This window comes from Charadrius vociferus, unplaced genomic scaffold (assembly GCF_000708025.1).
Source record: "Charadrius vociferus isolate BGI_N301 unplaced genomic scaffold, ASM70802v2 scaffold999, whole genome shotgun sequence".
Lineage (NCBI taxonomy): Eukaryota > Metazoa > Chordata > Aves > Charadriiformes > Charadriidae > Charadrius > Charadrius vociferus.
The window spans coordinates 478,531-501,293 of record NW_009658627.1 but is presented as its reverse complement, the minus strand read 5'-3'; the positions used below and the strand labels follow the sequence as shown (position 1 = coordinate 501,293).

Below are 22,763 nucleotides of genomic sequence, written 5' to 3'. Positions count from 1 at the left end.
GGGGAACAACAGTGTTCCACAGCTATATCTTCAAATGTACCTTTGCTTTAGCACCCTAGATTTGCAGAGTAGAGAAACGAGGGGCTAGGCAAGAAGGAATCTAAGGATTGTTTCTTAGAGTACTCTGGGGAAGGGTACTCCACTGGCGCTGTTAGCATTAACCTGGAGAAGTAGTGTGGGGAGCAGTCTTCATCCAGGGGGTGATGCGTTATGCACACGCCTCCTCTATTTCCTGGATTTTCAAGTGGGTGATATCTGCCTGAGGCACACCGTTGCAGAACTCTGAGGGGAACGCAGCTGTGTCATTGCTTGAACAGGTTCGCACCTTCAAAACAGGCTTTAAGAGAACAGCCTGGTGCTGCCTCTCACTTTCTTCTCTGTCTTTCTTTCCATCGTGGCTGTGGAGTAGAACGGCTTCTTTATTTCCTTTTTTTTCATAATCTAGTTAGCCATTTCCCTTTAAAAAGAGACGATGTGACTTTCTGTTGACATCGTTGTGAAATCACATGGTACATGGGAACCATCTGAGCAAAAACCGCTCAAGCCTCCTGACAGTGAACAAAAACTTCTAGATTCTGCCTGGCAAACGGCCAAACCCAATGTTTTGCAAAGGCTGTCCATAGACCTCAGTTTCTGTTTCACTAATTTCACCTGAACTTGTAACTCATCATCTTAACAAGGCATTTCTGGTTTTAGGTAATTGCTTATGCAGCGAGGAAATGACTCCCTTTCCCTGCCTCGCGTGTGTTTGGCCCTGACTCATGCTCACACATAATAGTCTCTCCAAGCGGGGATGGCTTGGGTGTTCTTTTCGTAGGGTTAAAGCCAATTTATTGTCAAGTCAGCTGTAAAATGATGGTTCTAGAAATTGAAAAATTTGAAATTTAAGACTCTGAAAATTGTGTTTTGAAGAGACAAATAAAAGTTGAAAATTGTCCATTATGTTTCGGTATCAGCATATAATAATTGGAGCATGTGGAGTGTTTTCATTTGTCAGTATTTTTAATGCTCTTCTCTTGCTAAAGTAATGCTGCAGAATTCCACAGTTCTTCCAGAAAGCATACATGCTGTTCATTCACTTCGAAGTGTGTGTGCATTTAAAAAAAGAAGAAAAATTAAAAAAGAAATAGGCAATATTTACCTTGTGGACCAGGAATTGTAATCCTGCTTGGTTCTGACTTACTAAAAGGAAGTTGCCGCAGCTTTGCCTTATTTCTGTTTCCTTTTCCAGGCTGATAAAATGTAATTTATATGTTAGCACACTATTTTTGACCTTCTGTTACTGTACAACGTGAACAAGACATAACAGCAGACAACAGGAGTGTTGCTTAAATGCTCTGAAAAAGTTTGTAAGATTTTTCTGCAATTGGCTAAGTTACTCACGGAAAGCCGAGGCTGCTTTTTTTTTTTTCCTTGATGACACAAGTCCCTGCAGCTAATAACTTTAATATTCTGTATATAGCTGCTCTCATTTCTTTATACTTTTGTACTTGCTCACATTCCTGTTCACAGAATTGGAAGTATTCCACTATATACTGAATAACGTTGTGGATGAAATGAAGAATCGAGGAAGAAAAATAATAGAATTATCTGTAGAAAAGAAGAAAAGCCAAAATCAGGCAACAGAGAAAAATAATAAGAGATATGGGAGCATATTAAGATCGGATGAGAAAAGGTGATTTAGTAATTTGCTGAATGGGGGGGGAGGAGGCAGCAGTTTTAATGGTTACGCTCAGAACTAGCAGGAAGTCACCCGTCATGCAAACATAGGCCGAGTTGAACACAAAATAGAGCGATGCTTACAGAGAGGAGTAGGGATATTCAAGGGTCTATGCTGTACTTTTTTAGCTGAAAAGAGTGAGATTTTGGATCCTGTGTGTTGCAACCATTGAGCTTGAACCATATTCCTTTCCTTTTCAGGCCCCCAGTGCAAGATCTTATGTTGACCTAGATAACTGCAAAGAGAGGACATGAATAAAGCTAGTAGTACTTCAGTATGTTGTGCTTAACCCTGTATTAAAACATAGACTTAAAAAAGTAAAAACGTTTTAGGAAAATGTGAGCTTTCCAGAGATTGTGCAATTGTGCTTGGTTCAGCTTCTGATTTTAAAATATTATGTAGGTTCTTGCATTATTAATAGGTGGCTTCTCTGCACCACTTTATTAGTTGGTTTGTTCATTTTATCGCATTTTATAACAATCTTTAACATTTAAATTAGACTTGTTTTTTGTAAAGGCTCTTCTTAATAGGACATTACTGAGATTGACAATTATTGGTTGAAGAAGCGTTTGCTTTTGCTTTGGTCACTTGAAGGTAGCAGTGGAATTGAGCTTGTGTGTGGTGCAACTTGCCCTTCTGGGACCCTTGAAGAAAGAGAAGAAAAAAGAGGGAATTGCGTCATAAGTAATCGGAGGTCTTTATTTGTAGCAGTAGTTGTTTTGTGTGTTTGCTTGTTACATGTGAATTGGATCATCTGAAGTATGAGTAGCACTTCTCCATTTCATTAGGAAGAGAAATCATAGAGCATTGAGAGAGAAAAGTTTGATCTCTGCTCAGAAAATGGCTCACTGAAGCTCTGCAGTGTCAGCAGCAGCCATCCCCTGAGAAGTTTGGGTTTTGTTGAGAACTGTCAGCCTTTCCTCCTTGGAGAGGCATTCCTAAACCCCAGGGAATCCCCTCCCGTAAAGCTCTGGAGTAAGCAGCGTAGAGGAATAATAAGTACTTCCTTCCTTTCTATTTTCAGTGACTGAACTAGAAAGTATCCACTATTGCTGTAGCTTGTGCTCACAAAACCGCGTGCAGCGTGGTCCTCTTCTCCCCACCCTCCTCCCCGAGTCTTCAGTTCTTCTGCAAGGGGAGGTTGTGCAGCAAGCTTCAAGCTGAAAAAGATTTTAAAAGTGTCGCCAGGAATATGGTACACTGACTTCATTACTCAGTTTCATATTTACTGTAAAATTCAATATTAAGTTATCTACAGAATTTTCTTGTACTTCCAGATTTATTTTTTTCTAGCAGTGCGCATCAGGCTTGATTCCCCCGCCCCCAGCTCTTACAGAGTGTTTGTTTAGCCAGGAAGGCACGGAGAGCAGCTTCGTGTTTTGGATCTTGAGAGGCATTTTGGAATTGTTGGAAGCGTCTCGCTCCTTCCTCTGGTTTTGTGTAAACAGCTTCGCTGGCTGTTGCAGAAGGGAGGAGAACCTTTCAGCTGCGGGAACAGTGGCCAGCAAACAAGAACGGTGCGTTGGACGTAAAATCCTCTTGGGGGCCAGAGCCCGGAGACATTTTGTCAAAGCGGCCTGAGTGGTGATGGCCAGTGGCAAAACCTTTCAAAGAACTGCAGGTGTTTGTCAGGAGGATCCGCACTCCTCTGGGCGTGTGCTTTCAAGGGAGGAACTTTGCTAACAAACCTGAATTTTCAAATGATGATATGAAACTTTAGTCAAACTTTTAGTTAAACTTTTACTCAAACTGAGTAACGTTTTCCAGGCTCCTTTGCAGCTATTTCATTCCGAGCTTTGCATTTGTATCTTTCGTAAGTTTTGTTTAAAAAGCTGAATGCTACGCTATTTTTTTTTTTTTTTTAAGTTGCAGTATTATGATCTGAATTCAGAAATATTCTTCCTGAAGGTTACTGATACTTAGGTTACTGATACTTAGGAAGGAAAAATTCATGCCTGATGGGCTTAGTTAAACTTCTCTTTGGGAGAGTTTTGAATGAGACTGTGTCTTTAGTCTCTGACTCAAATTGCAATCTTAAAAAGAATTCAGCGTCACTCATGAAATGCATTCTGATAAACTCACTTTAAGATCAATGTTTTGCATATTGCTTAATAAAATTACAGGGGGTGGGATGAAGATTGTTCTGACTGCTGGTGGCAGGTTTCTTTCTGCTTTTGGCTTGAGGCTGCATGTGAAACAGGCAGGTATGTAACGCAGGACAGTAATCTTATTTATTGCTGTTTTGCGTTTATAAAACTGCAAGTCAACACATGACAAGTCAGTGACTTTCCTTTTAAAATCAGACTTTCTTTTGTAATTGCAATGACACAGTGACCTTAACCACCTATAACATTGAGTTTTAATTTAAGCTCTCTCAGTGTGTTCTGTTGTAGAAAGACAGAAGAGCAACATTCCCCCAAACCTGCAACTTTGTTTCTATCAGATGGACTCTGTCACTGTCATGGCTTTCTAGCTACCATTACCATATTCCCTCATTGCAAATGGTTTTACTGCATTATTGTAATTTCTGGGGTAGCATTAAAATGTATACACAGGACATGTGAGAAGAAGCTGCAGAATTATTTTCAACTGATTCCGGGTACGGTATCCGAAAGCTCCCTCCAAGTGAGCTGCCTAATTCAAATGAAGGATGAGATAATGCTGAAAAAGACCAGGAACCTACACATTGGCTGCCTTCCATTCCTACCGTATGCATCTAAGTTGATCATAAATTGTTTTGTATAGTTAAATTGGCTAAGTAGGTTGTTGCAATGTGGTGCCATTATGAGGCATTCAGTTGTTTTAGGAGTTGGCAGAAACCCAGTTTACATATGTGCAGAGAAGCAAAAAATATCAGCTCCAGAATGCGTGTGTTTCATCTGTAGCCTGAAAGGAAAGTCCTTGTATAGTTTAGGGGAAGAAAAAGCTTCTCTATTTAAGTAAAGTATGTGCTGTTTTACGGAACTGTTACCTGCAAGATCTGTACATGTTTGAGAGCTGCTGAGCTGCATGAGCAGATAAGAGCTTTGCCACCGGGCCGCAGAAGGTGCTTGCAGATGTTGGTAGCTGGGCATGGGAGGAAGCGACAGTTCTGCCTCAGGGGTCAGTCGTGCTACAGTTTTAGGTACTTTCTGGAAAAGGGAAGCGAAAAAAAAAAAAAAGTTTGAAAGAAAGCTTCAGGGAGCAAAGAGGAAAAATGGCTTTCTCTGATCACTAGGGAGTAAGAGTAGAGAGCACAAGGAAAACCAAGAAAATTTGGCAGGACAGTCTGTCCATTATATCTAGTTGAAGTCGTTGTTTCCTATTTAAAAACACTGGTATTTGTGTGTTGTTTTTTCGCAAGTTCCTGTACATCCTATGGAGTAGAACTGCAGATTCTCTGAAGATGTGCAGGGGGAGGGTCTGTTGTAGACAGGTCAGTTATGTATCTGCTGCTTTTGTGGTCAAATGTCATTTATGATTGCAGTAATAATTTTCTTTTCTTCCACCTTGCATTAAATTCTGGAGAATTTTGCTCACGCTGAAAGAAAAGCTAAAAATATCAAAGCAAGACCTTTAAACAAGGATAAAAGAGTAAATATTTGTATGTCCTGCTCTCTGAACGGGTTTGGAAAGCAAAATTCATTCGCAGTCAGGTTCTCCTGTCAATGAGACTATTCTTTCCTGCATTGTCACAAAATGGTATACATCACCAGAGGGTTTTCCTTTTAGGGAGCTGCTGCAGGAAAAGGTTCAGGACTGAATAAAGCATGAGGGATTGGTTTACACTGAGGTAACAGCAGTTTTTGCAAATGGTCATAATATAAGTTACATAGTAACATGCAAGCATAGTAGTTTTTGCATTGCATTGCTTCAGATGTGGTTGACTAGTGTGTTGACAGCATCCATGTTAAACACCTGACAAAAATCTCCTTTGACTTACTAGACATTGCAAAATCTGAGCTGACTAACCATGATGAAATCATATTTTCTATCAGCCTCCAGCTTTGCTCCCCAAAGATTCCTTTGTCCCAGAAATCTCATTAGAAGGCTTAGGACATATGCACGAGTATTTTGAATCTGCCACTGGAAAATGGATACTGCTGAGGAATCTGATTCTTCCTATCAGACTGGTTGGTGCCATGGTGAACACTGATGACATCAAGGCAGTAACCAAGTTCCTAAGACGTTTAGTAACAGATTATTTGAATATAGAAACTTGCTGTGGCTGCACAAGAGAAGCAGCTTTCAGGCCAGGAAAACTTAATTTTAAGTTACTCCTTGTTTTTTATGGTAGCTGAGTGTTGGCTTAGGACGGCAAGTTCACAGACATTTAAGAAAAACACACAATATAATTTAGGCTTTGCTTGCTTTTTTCTAGGAACAGTTCAGAAGCCTATCTAGAAGGTGTGTTGTGGCTTCTGCAAGCCTCCCTCTTCTGCTACTGGCAGGAATCAGTTGACTTTAAATCCAGATCTCCCTGTCTGAAGGACCGCAGCATTTGTCTACCCTGACCCCCGGTGAAATTCAGTATGCTGCAGGATCCGATCCATGTTTTAAAATTTCTGTTCTTTTCAGTTGGATCCCTCTTTAGGGTTTTCCTCTTTTCCTTTCTCTGCAGGGAATCTGGCGCATCCCCGTGGATGAGATCGATCGCCCGGGCAGTTTTGCATCTCATATGAACCGCTCTATTGTCTTACTGCTAAATGTGCTGTCGCAACTAAAGGATTACAACACCTTGCTCAAAGTCTCATCTATGCTGCAAAGGACCCCTGATCAGGGAAAGTATGATATATTTATTTTAATCCATTACTTTGTAAAGCTTTTAATAAATTTTGTTCACTGTATAACTATTATATTGAAAGACATTCTTAGTTTAGGAAAAAAGTCTGTAGACAGATTTCCTTGGGAATATAGTGGAATCATGGTTATTTTTTCTCAGGATCTCTGCCTTTCTCTTGAAACTCAGAGCAGGCACAGAACGGCTGCCTTAACAGACTTGCAGAGGCTTTCCATCACATGGAGGGATTCGCTGGTGGAACAGAACATTGTGACTTCTGCACCTCTCTGGTGGCCTCTTGCATAAGAGCGATGTCCAGTGAGGGAGGTCAGGGCCCAGGCATCCTGCCTTCCTGTAATCCTGAACAATGGTTATGTGCCTGTTGGCAGCTGATGCTATTTAAAAAGCTTATCCTATTCAGGGGTCATCTAATTTAAATTGCATTAACCTTATTTAAGAAAAAAGAAGCCATTTAATGTGAGCTATATACAGGTTCATATCGATGGGAGGACCAAAATAAACACCTAAGGAAAACACTGAAGCAGTTGAGGTAAAATTCTAGTAGCTTGCCAAGCGGGAAATGTTGAGATTAATCTCTGACAAATTCTTAAGAAACTGAACTGAATGATTGATGGCAATAAGTTGGAGGCATCGAGGGTTTCTTCATATGTTTTTGAGTGTGAGTGCATGTGAATTTGCATAGATCATAGTGTGTCTGGGAATATGTCACCACATGTTCAGCAAACTTGAAGCCAAAAATACTTTGACTTTTAGCATATCAGAAGTACTGGACCATAGAAGGTTTAAATTCTGTCCTAAGCAAGCCCACAGTTGTACTAAAAATATTATGTTATTTATAAGTCTAGACTGAATTTAACAAACAAGTAGTTTGACATGTTGGATCAGGCAGTGCCAGCCATGGTGAACTGCAGTCGTTACAGGAACTTATAAATGCAAATATTCTGGGTGTGTCTGGTATATGCCTGTAACAACCCTATTTTTAAAAATAGGGCATTTTTAGCTGAACTTTAGTTATTACTGAACTAATGAGGAGTCAGGTTTTTGTGTTGTTTTTTTTTTTCTGAAAAGCAAACCATAAAATTACCGATTTACTGTAGAGAGAAATTATGTATATTAAAAATGTTGGCTTTTTGACTGAAATAATACCCTTCAAAATTATTTACTTGATTTTTAGCCGTCTCATTAAAACCAGCTAATTCTGAAATAGAAATTCAGTTTTCCGTCAAACTGATGGCAGTTGGTGGCTTGAAAGTGGACTAAAGCATTGTGTCAGAATACACTGAAGTTACAATGCTCTAGTAAATTAAATGAAGCTAGAGTAAATAAGTTTTATACAATATTATTTTTTTATATTACTAAATAGCGAAAAGGTATTAGCACAGCAGTGTTTTAGCTCTAAAAAACCTAGATTCAAAGGCAAATTATATGACCAAAGAGAAAGGATTTGCTTATGCTCTTAATCTCACATGCACAGTTTATCCAGAACGTGAAAATCACCTGACAGTTCAAGATAGCTTTGTGTGACTAATGCCCTTTTTCAATAAAAGGTTTGAATAAAAAGCTTGTATTTGAGGGTCACAGAAGGCTTGATATAAGAAAACTCTAGTTCTGGTTGTCCATTTTGCTCTGGGTTTGGGTTTTGTTTTGTTTTGTGGGTTTTTTTCATTTCTCCACTTCCCTCTGCTTGTAGATAGTGCTATCTTTTGCTTCATGCGCATCATCTTTGATTGTGGGAGGGAAATGTAGCGAAAGTGTTGTGTTTCAATATGCAACTGTATATGTTTTGTTTGCTTTCTTCTAAGTTGTTTTAAAATTGTTGTGTTGGGTGTTGGGGTGGTGGTTTTTTTGTTGTTGTTTTTTTAATGTCCTAGTTCTTGCTTTTAAAGTCCTATAAGCTTTTTGCAGTTAGCTTAATTTCTGTTATCTTACTGTGGCACAGGAAGTACTTGCGTGATGCAGATCGCCAAGTTCTGGCCCAACAAGCCTTTGTGCTTACAGTGAAAGTGTTGGAGGACACTCTCAACGATCTGACGCAGGTAAGGCAGCAGTGCGTTTAATGGCCATTGATTTAGTAACTAGATTTTTCTAGGTTCAGTTTACTCATTCCTTAGGTCTCCTTAGACTGAAGGGTTACGTTATTAACTGAGCATAGGCTTAACTAATTAAATGAAAACATTGTTAAGAACACCGGAACTCTGTATATGGAATAGTTTATTCATAAATCCCAATGGAAGAATTGTATCATTAGCAATTTTGGAAAGTAGGGATGATGTACTGAGGTCTTCTACCTTTGGACCATCACTGAAGTAAAGGTACAAAAATTAAAATACCATATCAGAGTTTAGCATACCTCTTGATATGCTAACAAGAAGAAGTTATCTAAGAGCAACCAAAGGGAAGAGTCTTAAATTTGAGGTTGATCTGCAGGTGCCAAAAGAAACAGGTTCCGTTTTGAGTTCAATACATTAGAGAAAATTTTGTGCTATTAAACCCTTGGATTTCATTTAGTTGGATCCCACAGTATAAGACTGAAGTAGTGGGGGAGAAAAAGACCATTGCAGCTTTGGTTTGGCCTGTGCTGTTTGTTTCTCTGTCGTGGTTTCACTGATTAAAGTACCTTAATAATAAGACTTGTGGCTTGGATTAATTAATATTCAGGAACAAACAGGAATGGACATGGAATAAATGCATTTTCTCCAGTAAAGGCAGTGATGTAAAGGTGTTGACTCATTGTCAATATTCATGGTAGTCATAGCTTTCTGATTTCAATAATAACAAAGAAGAATGACTTCTTTTATTAAGGTTTCAGAAGATCAAAGTTCCAAGTCTTCTAACCTCGCTTCAGGAAGGATGACAACAGACGTCTCTAATAAAACTAGTGCTGAAGAAGGGAAAGATGTCCTTCCCAAAAAGCCTGTTTTATCGGATGGAGTAGTACATAGTACTGAAAACGGAGTAAAGGACGTGACCCAGGGACAAATTCCCAATGCTATGGACATATTGGAACAAGAGGACAAGAATGACAAGGAAATTAAAGAGCTCCCTAGGCCTGGTTCAGTTGAGCCTATGGATCTTGATGGATATTCCAATGACCCTGAAAAAATCGATTCTTCATGTAAACGCAGTGAGCCAGACCGTCTTCAGTCTGGCAGGAACTCAAAGGAGAGAGCTCCAGAGAGCCGGACTCCTGAACTTTCTTTGGAAGAGCTAAGTATCAGCTCAAAACATCAGGCAGCTAAAGGGATAGTTCAAGCAGTACCTACAGAAGAACCTGTCCAGAGAACAAGCAGGAAGAGGAAATTACTTGAGGATGTGGAGTCTGGTAAAACACTTCTGCTCGATGCTTATCGAGTGTGGCAGCAAGGTCAGAAAGTCATGGCCTATGACCTGGGAAAAATCGAGAAGATCATGTCTGAAACATACATGCTGATTAAACAGGTAAAGTGTTTTATCAATTAGTTGTAATTTCTCTATGTGACCTCAAACAGGATGGTAAAGTAACAATAATTGCCAAACCAAGCAGTTTAAAAATGGCCCTATACCTGTTCAAAAATTGGGGAGATAAGTATCTCCCAAAGAACCACTCTCTTGACAAGACCACTGCTAGAGGTGGGATGGAAAGTAGGACCATCCATGTTTTGGAACTAAATTTCTGAGAGAGCTGTAATACCAGTTTTCAGGGCTTGTTCACGGTAAATGTTGGTTTGAATTAAGAGAGAGCTGTATGTCTTTGAATATATACTCCTGAATAACTTAACGTCACTGTTCTGCTGTAGATGTGCTGCTTCTCCCCCTTACTCCCATGCCCTACATCCCCATTTCATTTGAGTTTAATTGGATCTATAGATGAGCTAAGTAATTAAGACTTCATTTATTGTGTATCTGTGTTCAGGTGGATGAAGAAGCAGCACTTGAACAGGCGGTCAAGTTTTGCCAGGTGCATATGGGAGCATCAGCACAGAAACAGGTAAGCTCTGTGAAGTCCCTGGCTGCTTGTAGCAAGCTTTTATTACTTAGTGTGTACAACCAATGGCATGGTTGAGAATCTGATTTTAACTCTATTATATTACTCAATGTGTTTTTAGCTTGTAGTTTCTGGGTTTATCTAGCGAACAATTATAGAGCTTTAAAGGGATGGTTATTTATCAGTCCTTAATGTGAAATCAAAGCCAAGAAGAAAACTGGACGAATGGCCTGTTTAGTGGTCATTCATTTTGCCAGCAAACCATCAGTTGAAAGCCCCAAAGTATTTATAGTTTTGTACTTTCCATAATTTTTGCCACCAGCACACAATGAAGCAGTTACGTTGCAGATTTGACTAGAAGATAAAATACGTTTTGAAGAAAAGTCTATGTTCCTAGTTAATAGTTTGTGTTTTAATACCGCTTGGGCTTTGTGCATGTTTTATGCTGTGAAAATATAGCCTGTGTTATCAATTGCTAGTGCTCAAAAAGTAATTATAGTAGTATTTGTCTAAAAATATTTGGGAAAATATGTTGAAGTGCAGCTTAGAAACTTTTGGTTGTCTTTGTGTGTTTCACAAGTGGTGGTCTGTATCACGTTTAAGTGTGTAAAACAGGAAGCATCTCTTAAGATTTTCTGCACAAGAAGGGTAGGTATACTATGAATGTCGAAACATGTTCAGTACTGGTTTAAAGTAGAGCTCTTTCAGAAATGTCTCAAATAAATTTACTTTATGAGCTGCAGAAATTTATTCTGGTTTTCTGCAGTCTGTCTCCTCTGTGCCTCAAGCATCTCTTCTATTATTTCATCTCCTGTAACTTCATCTTCCTATCATGTGTCTTACCCAGTAGAAGCGTACAGGGAGGAGTACATGCTATGACTAGTCTAGAGATACCCACACACTGCATTCCAGCTTGCCAGTTACCAGAAAAAAAGTATTATGGTTGCAGGGAGGGAGAGAATTGCCTGCTTCTCCATCACTTGATTCTTTCCCTTTGCCTAGGCACCAATTTTCATGAAAGTGGAAGGACAGTAAAAGTGCTTCAGAATTTCCCTTCATCCTCCAAATTTGGATGAGGCTTTTCTTCTGTAAAATACAGCCATCTCTGCTTTGTTGAAACATAACTCTTGAGGAAGTACATCTCTGATGTTAGCAAGTTAAATATTGTCTTAATGTGAAAAGGATTTGAATACTTATCTCGCCTGTTTTTCAAAATAAATGCATTTCTTAAACCTCCAGATAATTCTTCTAGTTTCTGAAGCAAATCTAATACCTATCACCAGAACACTGCCTCGGTTCTTTAGATCTTTGCAACCTAACCTCAAATAATGCAGAGTGCCTGGTCCTCCCGTCAGTGTGTTAACGTACATGAGAGATGCTTCCCAGAACTGAAGCGCGACCGTGTTGGAGACGCTGGTTAATAGGTAGAAAAACTTACAAGGTGAACCATCTGTATTGTATAGAGTTAAGCAGTCTTCCTTTTAGGTTTTTCTTGCCTAGTGGAGCTGAAGAAAATTGAGGCTGTAGGTCAACTTCTGTAACAAGGTTTAGTGCTGTCTACTCTGCAACTGCAGGAAAAGCAGATATTTCTGTGTCTTTTGTGAAAGGTTCCAGATATTTTTTTGTTTCTGTTTGAGATGTGCCTTCCAATACAGCCTGAACCTTGTGTTTTCGTGCACTATTCTCTTGAAAATATGGATACTTGTTCTCCTCGTCTCATTTCCATGAATATTGTTTTACTGGTGATTGTTGCCTTGTCCAAGAGGGTAGAGGAGGTTCAGACCCTCAGTACAGGCTCTGTTATACAGCATTTGTTCCAGACAAGATTATCTTTACACTGAATTTCTTCCTGAAATGGTGTTAGTTTTAGTTGTCAGGAGGCCTGCCAACCTGTGTTTTCTCATGTGCTGTGCAGAAAGCCTGAGTATCCATAAAGGTTTCCAGTCGATAATACTGAGATAAACATTATCTAACAGTGCATCTAGTTAAAATGTGCATTTGTACTCCTAGCAGAGTAAAAGGAGAGAATGTAAGAGTAAAGGGAGTTTTTCTTTATTAGTTTTTTGTCTGTGCCCCTCAGGAAGTCAGTAACATTTTTCCATTGAACTGTAAAAGTGAACAGAAATGTCAAGCGATGTATTCTAGTAGAAGTGATTCTTTGTTCAAAGTCCAGTATTTAAGATTTTAACTTTTTAAAAATAAAGAAATCTTGGCTCAGCATGTTAGGACTTTTTTGGTTTATGTTGGGGGAAAAATAGGAGTCATCACACTGTGCTTTACGACTTCAAAATAAAAAGAATTTGCTAATAAGTTTCTTTAAAAGGTAACATTACGTTTTGCTTTTTGGATGCATTCACCTTTTCAAAAACTGCTCAACAAACTCATGTGTATCAGCCAAGTTTCTTGCTGGGCTTTCTGGAAAGTTCTGGGTATGCACTTGCTACGCCAGCTCTTCCAGCAACGTCAACGGTTACTCAGGCATGTGGCAGAACATTAAAGTGGTGAACAACCTGCATGCAAACTAGTTTGGAAAGTAGATACAATAGGTGAGCTAGGACTGAACTGCACTGGAAGGGATGAGATTTCATGTTGAATCACTTGAAATAAAATATATGTCTTAATGTGATGCACTTGTAGCATTCCCTTTTAGGAAGCGGTCCCAGCTGATGAGATTATTACGTACTGCAGTCTCATTTTTGGCTGTTTCTGGCAGGATCTTGTAAGCCGTGTGAAGCTGCCCTACTGCTAGTATAACGCTATGAATTAGAGTGGAGACACAGGAATAGCCACTCTTGTAGACATCTGTCTGTTTTCAACAGACTGAAGCCTGTTTTATTTAAAATTGGCAAGTATATGCCTTCTGTAAACAAATGATGTCATGTATAGAGCTGCCGCAGCCCAGAGAAGTGCTTTGTTGTTGGATAGTTTGAGTAGGTTTGCGGGGCTCTGTGGTTCTTCAGTCATTTATCCCAAGAAATTGACAGTCAAAAAAAAAAGTGAATGTGAACCCCACCTTGATATATGTCTTTCTCTGCTGGCTGTTGTATTTTACAGTTCCAGGCAGTATATGGTTTCTTTATGAACATTTCACTTGCTACTAAAATTAGGAATTATTTGAATTACAGCTTTTCAGCTTTCTTCCAGACCAGTCAGAGTTTTTAACCTAAATATTTAACAGTTCCATTGAAATCTTTTTATATGCCTCTTCAGGCGTAAGCAGGAAACAATACAGCAATCAGTAAACGGAATTTGACAGAGTGGGTTATTATACTATTGTGATGAGATCTAATCTTTTTAATAGTTTGACAATACTGTGACCCTTTCACTTGATTTCAGGAATCCTCTGTAGTCCTCACGAGTGATGCAGTGTTAACGTTTATTGAGCTAATGAGGCTTCTACAAAGTCAGCTAGATGCATGAGGAAGTGGCTTGGAAAGGTTGGCTCCCAGCTTTGAAGAAGGCAGAAAAAGGTGGCGGTACAAAACCTTGCCACGATAAGTTCCCATGCTCCTGGGGAACTGGTGAAATTGAAGTATTCTCTATTGAAATGTGACACCTCAATGAAGACGTTAACGTAGGCATTCTGTCATGAGATTTGCAAAGGGTGGTATAGGGTACAGTGCTCGTGCCAGGAACAGAAGGTTGTGTTTCAGAAAGGGGTCCTTTGTGCATACGGCTGCTGCTGGTTGTTCAGGTGTTGATAACTGTCTACGGCATGCTGAACAGTATGCTGCGCTTAGACTGTAGTACCTTCAACAGAAAAGGGTATCTGTGTGTACTTGGTACAGATGTGGATAAAATGCTATAGCATTAGAGCGCTAATGTGCTGAGGAACCTTACCAGTTAAACAAAATCAATTGAGCATCGTCTTATCAATGAAACATCATCTCAAACTTTATTGGATCCAACTCTTGCTTTCAGGATTAATTGATGTTTTCCTATAGCAAACACAATTTTGCTTTACCAAATCCTGCTAGCGCAGAAGCAGCTGAAGACCTGAAACAGTCATTCAAGAGGCAACCAAAGAGAAACTTGTGAGTCTGAAAAAGTTGCTACTAAACACAACATCAATCAATCCATGCATATTACCATGTTTGGGGGGGAGGAGGAGATTTTAACTTTATGAATAATTTGTGCTGTGTTTGTACTAGGCTAGGTTCAGTCTTACTGCAGTAAACATTTACTGTTAAACCATAATGGTGAAGTAAAATCTGAGCTTGTAACACTATCTAATGTGAAAGTTGGACTAAAATGTGCACGGGTTGGGTTTTTTTATTAAAAAGGAAAATCCTTTGTGGTGTATGGGAACAGAGTAGCATCATCGGAGGAGATTCCAGTAATTGATACAAAAATGTGTTCAGTGTGAGTTGCTGGGGGATTTCTTTCAGTATTCCAAAATAATCATTTTTAAAAGTGATTGTCAACTTCAGCACACTTTCGTTCAAAATCTAAAGAATGGTGATGCAACATTCTTAAACACTGATATTAGTGCTGTTGTTTATTATCATATCCTCAGAGTTAAGAGGACAAGTGCAATATTTTCTGATCAGTTTTCAGTGTTACAGAAGATTGCCCAGCAAACACTTTGAAAATAAATACCATTTTATCTGTTACAACAGTATAATCATCAACGCTTCAGAGAATTTTGTTTTGCTGCTTGTTTCATATTTAACTGCTCTTGTAGAAGTCGCTGAGTTGCTCCTACGACTAAACTAATGTAGGATGAGGATTTAACAAAATATGTTCTCAAATATTCACATTTTCTAGTATCACTTATTGACCCTTTAGCCTGTTGCACTGTTTTTAAATATAAGGGACTAAAGTTCCAGAGACTACTTAAATTTAGTTCAGACTTGGCAGCTTCCAAAGAAGTGTGTATGACCACCAGTAATGACCCATCAGGAGTGGGGTTGTGACTCCAAAGACATTTAATTGCTTACGCTAGTGTTTAAAGTCATGAAGTGACTAGTCCTGCAACTGGAAAAGGTGGGAGAGCGGTAGCTCATCTCATCTGATGGGCTTTTCGTAACTGGGGGAAGTAAGTAAGTAGTTCTGGCTGAACTTACGAGTTGTGATGGTGTTGGAGTTTTCTGATATTTTTTTTTTTTTTGGTTATTGTTTCAAGTAACATCCTCTAGAAGACATTATAGTGAGTCATAGCATAAGAACAGAGCATAGATAAATCGGCAGTGAGAACTGCTGCTAGAAGAAGTAAGCCTGCTTCCTTGGTGGCTGCTCCTTCCTGTGCCACAGTACATGTTCTGCTGTGCTGGCACAGGTATTTGTGTGGCCATGCAGCACACCAGGCTGGAGAAAGGTGGGGCTGAAAGTCATTCCTCTTTTTGTCCTTTTCCATTTAGTTTCTTAATTGTGAGCAAGATTTTTGATATACATGTATGAAATGGGCTGAAATTGCTATCCTGTAGTGGTCAGTGTCACTGTGATAAGGCACTAAAGTTACACTTGAGATTAATTCATTTTGTGGTCAAGCAGCATTTTGAAGGACGCTTGTTCTTTTCTTTGATTTTGTCAGTCTGAGAATGTTATCAAAAAGATTTGCAGAGATCCTGAAAGCAGTCAGCTATTGCTCTGAGTTATAAGATATATTTTTAGTCTTGCCAACTATGATTTTCACATGAAATTAATGGTCCCTGGAAATGGAATACCAAGGAGGCCTTGTTGAGGGAGAATGAAAGATTAAGAAGCAGACTAGTTTGACCTTGACATAGCATTATACTTAAATGTGTGGTCCTAAGGACCAAGGAGGGGACGTGCTGGCAGAAGGCAGTTGTGAAGCTTCTAGATAATTAGAGAATTTCTAATAAGCCTTTCCACTGACTGCCTAAAATTGGTCATATTAAATTCTTCATTTTATATATAATGATGATGTCTGTGATACTGTTAAGGACGTGTCAGCATGGGAAGGTTATTGGAGCACAAGCTAGGATAAAGCTTCCCAGTGCACAGAATATTCTATTAATGCATGTGGAGATACTTCAGTCTAAGAACATATCTGTCTTCTTTTCTTTCTTGACTTGCAATTTGAAAAGGTATTTTTATTACTGTGGACTTAATATTGAATGCCTTAATACTAAAATTACACCTTTCACCAGCATTGAAACTGTCATGACAGGGAGCCTAAGGAGGACAGGTGAAACTTTGTGGTTGTGTGGTAAGGTATACTGTGTATCGCCAGTCCTGAGAACTGAATTTATATAAAACAAACAGCTTAAAACATTGCAGACATCAACATTGCGTACAGGGCTGGATTTAACATCTCTAAAAATACAAGAGTGTTCAGAGGCAAAGTTCCAAAATGCCACTAAGTCTCTAGTCCTGTGTTGTGACCCTTGAGAGTATGGGACTGTATGTAGAAAGTCCTGGTAATGGCTAGTGTTGTAGCAGCTGAAATTTCTATTGGGCCCTCACAGTATAGTATATCATCTAAATGTCATGAGAAGAGACTGTTTCAACATTGTTGAGTTATTTAAGACTCACTGCTGTCTTAGCCAAAAAATCCTCGCTCTGGGACCAGCTCCATCCCTGAAGAGGGAGGGAGAGAAAAGAAAACTTTAACCACCCTTTCCTGCTCCAGCTGCCAAACCTCGAGCTCTCCCTGCACCGTTCTGAGGGATCAAATCCTCCCTTTCACCCTTGGCTTCGCTCACCTCTTCCAAACTAACGCATCCGCGACCACCTTCTCCCACTGGCTGATGCCAAACTCCAAGTGCTCTCCTTGTTTCCCTTCCTGAACCTGCAGTCAAAACTCTTCAGCAGCTTTCAGTGTCAGATCTAATTAAACATGATGCTTCATGAAGAAGCTGCCACCAGAATCAAAACAAGTGAATTTTATTATAAACACAAAGGCACAATGAGGGTATGCAAATCAGCCCTGCCTTTCAGGCTCCTGGCGGGTTGCCAGCATGATCCCTGGTTTTATAAAGTTTTGCTGCTTCTGTGACATAAAAGCAGTATTTGTTGAGGAAAGGCACTCTTTTAGCGCGGCTGTTTTGGAACCGTTCTCTGGTTCCAAAACAGGTACCTGAGGTCTTGTTTTCTCCTTTCACCGGTGTGTAACGCTTCTCAATGCTGGTGGTGATGAGTAGTCTGAGACCGCAGCCTCGTACTGAAGAATTTTAGGGGGTCGTAGGTGATGGGCTCGCTGTATGGGGTCTGCAGCTGGAACCACACACAGCCTCGAAAGTGCTCAGATTGACTCTGGAGCATCAGTCTCGTGGTGTTACAATGTTGGACCTTACAGTGAATGTGATATTGTATTTGGAACAGGAAAAATTGTCTTCTGTGAGTGAAGCTAGAGGGCACTTCGCTGGGTATTTCCCCTTCTGCTGTGGAATGCAGTCAGCACTGCGGTGACATGAGCCAGCAATGTGCCCTGGTGGCTGAGAAGGCATATGGCATGCTGGGGTGCATCAAGAAGAGCGTGGCCAGCGGATCGAGGAAGGTCATCCTTCCCCTCTGCTCTGCACTGGTGAGGCCACATCTGGAGTATTGTGTCCAGTTCTGGGCTCCCCAGTTCAAGAAAGACAGGGGACTGCTGGAGAGGGTCCAGCAAAGGGCTGTGAAGATGATTAGGGGATTAGAACACCTCTCTTATGAGGAAAGACTGAGGGAATTTGGTCGTCTTAGTCTAGAGAAAAGAAGACTGAGGGGGGATCTTATTAATACTTATAAATACTTAACGTGAGGGTGCCAGGGGGACGGGAACAGTCTTTTTTCGGTGGTTCCCAGCGATAGAACAAGAGGTAATGGGCACAAACTTGAATATAGGAAGGTTCCTCTTAACATGAAGAGGAACTTCTTTACTTTGAGGGTGGCAGAGCACTGGCACAGGCTGCCCAGAGAGGTGGTGGAGTCTCCCACTCTGGAGACATTCAGAACCCGCCTGGATGCCGTCCTGTGCAACCTTTTGTAGGTGACCCTGCTCTGGAGGGGGGGTTGGACTGGGTGAGCTCCAGAGGTCCCTTCCAACCCTGACCATTCTGTGATTCTGTGACGTGGTCTTTTAGGCTTTTTTCTTCAAGGATAAAACTTAAGAGTGACTTCTTTGAACTGTCTTGAATGTCTAGAGCATTTTCTTCTCGAATTCTCACTTTAAAAAAATAACCCACAACAACCCACAAAACAACAAACCACCAAGCTGTTCTCTTCAAGAAACAGCTAAAAGCCTTCTGTAAAGACCCTTTGCTGGGGATGAGAGGAGATAAGTAAAATATTAAATAATTAGAAAATAATCATCTCTAGTTCTACCTCATGTGTTTCCCCCCCCCTTTTTGTTCCACCCACATGCTGCTAATTTTCATCTTTTCTTCCTGCACATCAAGACGTCAGAGACTGCTTACAGAGAAAGTTGTTTTTCCCGAGTTGTCTGTATGCTTTATTAATGCAGCAAAGATGAGAAGAAAGCGAGGGGGAAGGAGGAGGTGGGGATAGGGGGGACAAAAGGACGAGCTCTTTCATGGTCTTACTCCTACCAAAGGGTGACCATTTTGTTCACTGTTGCATTTGCCAGTTGCCATGGCATCCCCCTCTCACTCTATCCTGGAGGTGTATTCTTGATATAATTAACAGCTCTCCTCCTTCTGTCTCCTGCAGAAAGCAATCATTAAGTGAACATGAAGGAAAGAAAAGTCACTTTTTATCTTTTACTTTGTCTATCAACGTTTTTCATCCTACTACCTTATCTGTCTTGGCCCAGTCGTGATGGTTTTGTATATGGAAGCATTGCTGGAATATGGCTGCCTGTGTAGAGCAGGACATTGAGCCCTGCGTGCATTTGTGTAAGTGGAGGATTTTGTTAGGCTAGAGTGCAGGTCAACCATGTATATAAACCTTCATTATTTTCTGTATATAAAACTGTAATCTTATTAAATATAAAGTTCTTCAGAATCTGGATCATTGCTGCTAGTTCTAATGTACTTTGAAGAAGACTTCCAAAGCAAATTTCTTTCAAATATTGCTGCAGAGATGGAGAGAAAAAATTATGAATAGGTGTAGTTTAATTAAAACACAATACTGAACAGAAGTTGGAGTGGTAATATTGTGGAACGTGGCCGGCATATTGTTCAGCTGGTTTGTGTGACAGCTTCCAGGCTTTGTGGTGATGCACTGGTATCCTTTTAAAAGGGTGCAGCTCTTTTTGTAGGTGGATTCAGAGCACTAGGGTGCTAAACTCAGACATGGGAATCACTTAAAAAATCAAGAAAATGTTATGTAACAGTTGCAGTGCCAGCATCTTTCATTAGGAAACTTCTGGTGGGAAGACCATCACTTTCCCTTTCTATGGAACATTTGATCGTTACTTTTTCCCACAGCCCCAGAGCAGTGAGCCGTTCCAGAAGTACTATCAGTAAGGTTCCTGTGGCGTTTCTTTGTTTTTCAAAATGTTTTTTGGAAACAACAATAAATAAAGTAAAAATAAACCCTTGGTCAGGTAGTCTGCTGCAGATAGTCTATGAAGTAAAATTTTCTCGTATTTTATCTTAACGCACAATTTCTTTTTCCTGCTGTTCTTGTCTCATTACTGAAGTGCCTCAACTGGGAAACTCTAGGGAGCTATTTTTTCCACTAACACCTGTGAAAAACTTCTGCACTTTTGCCGTTACTTTTCATGGTGGAAGGCTGGGCCAGTGCTGGCTTTCCTGCTTTTTCTTTACTTTTTTTTTTTTTAATGTCAGCTTTCAACATGGGAAGGGTTTGTCCATAGCCTCTGTGAAGCTGAATGATCTCTTTGAGGAGTATGCTGAAGTAGTCAAGGTTTTAGCAGATGAGGAGACTGATTTGGACCTCTGTATAAATTAGAAAGAGTCACAATTCACACAAACATGCATGCTAATTATTAATTTAAGTTTTGGCTTTATACAGACTTCATAACAAAGAACGTTTTTAGAAAGTATTTTAAAGAAGAGCAAATAAGATAGATATTAATGGAAATAATGGAGTATTTTTCTCGGAGTATTTTTCTCAGAGTATTTTTCTCACTGTCTGTGACATGTCATTTCGATAGTAATAAGCCTTAAATGTTTCTGCCCTCCACTTTGATAGCATAGTCAAGACAAAAGTAGTACTGCACGCTCTTCTCTTCAATGCCTCATTTTGTTTTTAAAGTCCAGAAGAAAATCCAATCTTGACTAGATGAACCTGCAGTTACTATGAAAGATATGAAGAAGGCAGATAAACCAGTTTTCATCTTCCTTCAGTTGTATGCACTTGTTCTATGAGGAGCATCCTCATCAATGTAAGAAAAGATTCATTTCCTCTTGGTGACTAAAGCCACTTCGTAATAAAGCTGCTGTATTTCAGATGCAGTGGTGGTAATAGAGACGCTCAGCACGGTGAGGTGGACTGGGGGGAGGGAAGAGAATTTCTGTAGTTCTGACTTCATGCCACAACAAAGTAAAAAACTAAAAAAAACCCAAAACCTCTTAATGAGAAACCACATAAAACATTGGTAAAGGATTGCCACTGCTGCTCAGTTTCCTACTATATGTTTGTGGAAAATAGTCTTTATTGTGCCTTACTGCTGATGTAGCAATAGAAATAGATGAACTTAAAGTGCTTCTGGCAAGTCCAGGACTTCCTGTAATGAGTGTTTTCTGGGTTTATTTCTCAAATGTGGTGTTACAAAATACAGTGATTTCCCGGAGGCAGTCACTTGCAGGATGATGAAGTGCGGCCCTGTAAGTCTTGAGCAGTATAGTTGGTGACATTGCCCTGACCTGGGTTTTGTGGAGTTTTACTTACTGGTCAGAGGTGCTGGAATTCTTGCCCTTACACTAAACCCTAAATATTTTAGAGAAAAGAATGTGTGTGCGCCTCATGGTGGTGCTTCTTAGTTTTGTCCTTATGGCTTTTGGGTTTTCTTCAGTTTCTGGATCCAGTAAAACATAAAAACCAGGTTTAAATCCCTTTTCTTGGGGCCATGTGAGTGGCAGAATACACAGTAGCCAACAGCACGTTACAGTTTGGTGGGGTTTTTTTATGCTTTGACTCTTGTTTTAAAGATAACTTTCTCCTCCTTTTTCTTCTACCCCCACCCCCTCTTTTGAGAAAATAAAGTCGTTGAGAGGTTTTTTTCTCCCTTCAAGGTCTCTCTCTTTCATTGGGTTGAAAAGAACGTGTCTATTTGTAGAAGCCTTAGACAACTCTTCACCATGTCATATCTGGAAGGTTCCCTTTAGAGCCGTAAATACAAAAATCTTCTTTGGTTGCCATTCTTTGGTAAAAGGCTGCACTTTTTTCATCATGGTTTTACTGAGACAGAAACATCATGTTACTTTCAGCTTTATTCTTTTGTGCAAATAAATTGTTACTGTCTTTATTAGGCAGGTTGAGTCTGCCAAAAAAAAAAAAAAGTTGCCCAAACCACAACTTCACCAGGAGGAGCCAATTCAAAATAAAAATTGATTTATTTTTCTTATCCCTGATACAGCATGTTCATTTTGAAAGAAATTAAATTTTAATTTGGTTCCATCTATGTATACCAATAAGGGTTGTTTCAGTCTCGACCTTCTTCTCTCTGTGTGCTTGATCATCTACTTATAAGAAGACCTCTCTCTTTTCTGTGTTTGTCAGTGCCTCTGTTGCCTAGTTAAATGTGTTGTGGCCAACCACTGGGATTCTACCTGGCAGCCAGTTCCCAGTGGCATTCCTCAAACTTATACCAGAGCATCGTCCTCTCTAATGCCTTGGATGATGGGCTGGAGTGAACCCTTGGTGAGTTTGAGTGACACCACCAACTTGGAGGGCATGGTCAGTATGCTGGAGAGCAGGGCTACCCTTCAAAGGAACTTCAGTGGACTGGAGGATTGTGTTGACAGGAACTACCTGAAGGAGAAATTAAAAGTCCTGTACCTGGGGCAGAATGACCCCCGTGCAACATAATGGCTGGGGAACAGCTCTGCCAAAAAAGATCTGGAGCCCTGGACAAGAGGTTGAACACAGGTCAACGGTATGCCCTTTTGGCAATGAAGTCAGAGAGAGCTGGGTTGCTTCATCCTGGAGAGGAGAAGGCTGATTGAAGGTGGGGCCATGGAATTGCTATCTGCAGCAGAGAGGAAAGAACCAGATGAGAGACGGCATTTAAAGTTGCAGCAAGAGAAATTTGGATGAAGTGATAGGAAAAAAATGTTCCCTGTGAAGGTGGTAAAGCAGTAGAACAAGGGCCCAGAGAGGCTGTGGAATCTCCATCCTTGGCAGTAGTTGGAGCTGGGCTGGACACGGGCCCTCAGTGAAGCTGATCTAACTTTGAAGGCAGCTCTGCTTTGAGCAGGAAGTTCAAC

General features: G+C 40.1%; 1 protein-coding gene across 1 annotated transcript in view; it reads left to right on the top strand.

The window, feature by feature from the left end:
- Nucleotides 1-22,763, top strand: part of CABIN1 (calcineurin binding protein 1) — a 119,455-nt gene that overhangs the window by 77,928 nt on the left and 18,764 nt on the right. Inside the window, exons 29-32 of the mRNA XM_009893228.1 lie at nucleotides 6,321-6,484; nucleotides 8,440-8,536; nucleotides 9,303-9,938; nucleotides 10,393-10,467. Coding sequence (XP_009891530.1) covers nucleotides 6,321-6,484; nucleotides 8,440-8,536; nucleotides 9,303-9,938; nucleotides 10,393-10,467 — 972 coding nt within the window. The remainder of the gene's footprint in view (nucleotides 1-6,320; nucleotides 6,485-8,439; nucleotides 8,537-9,302; nucleotides 9,939-10,392; nucleotides 10,468-22,763) is intronic.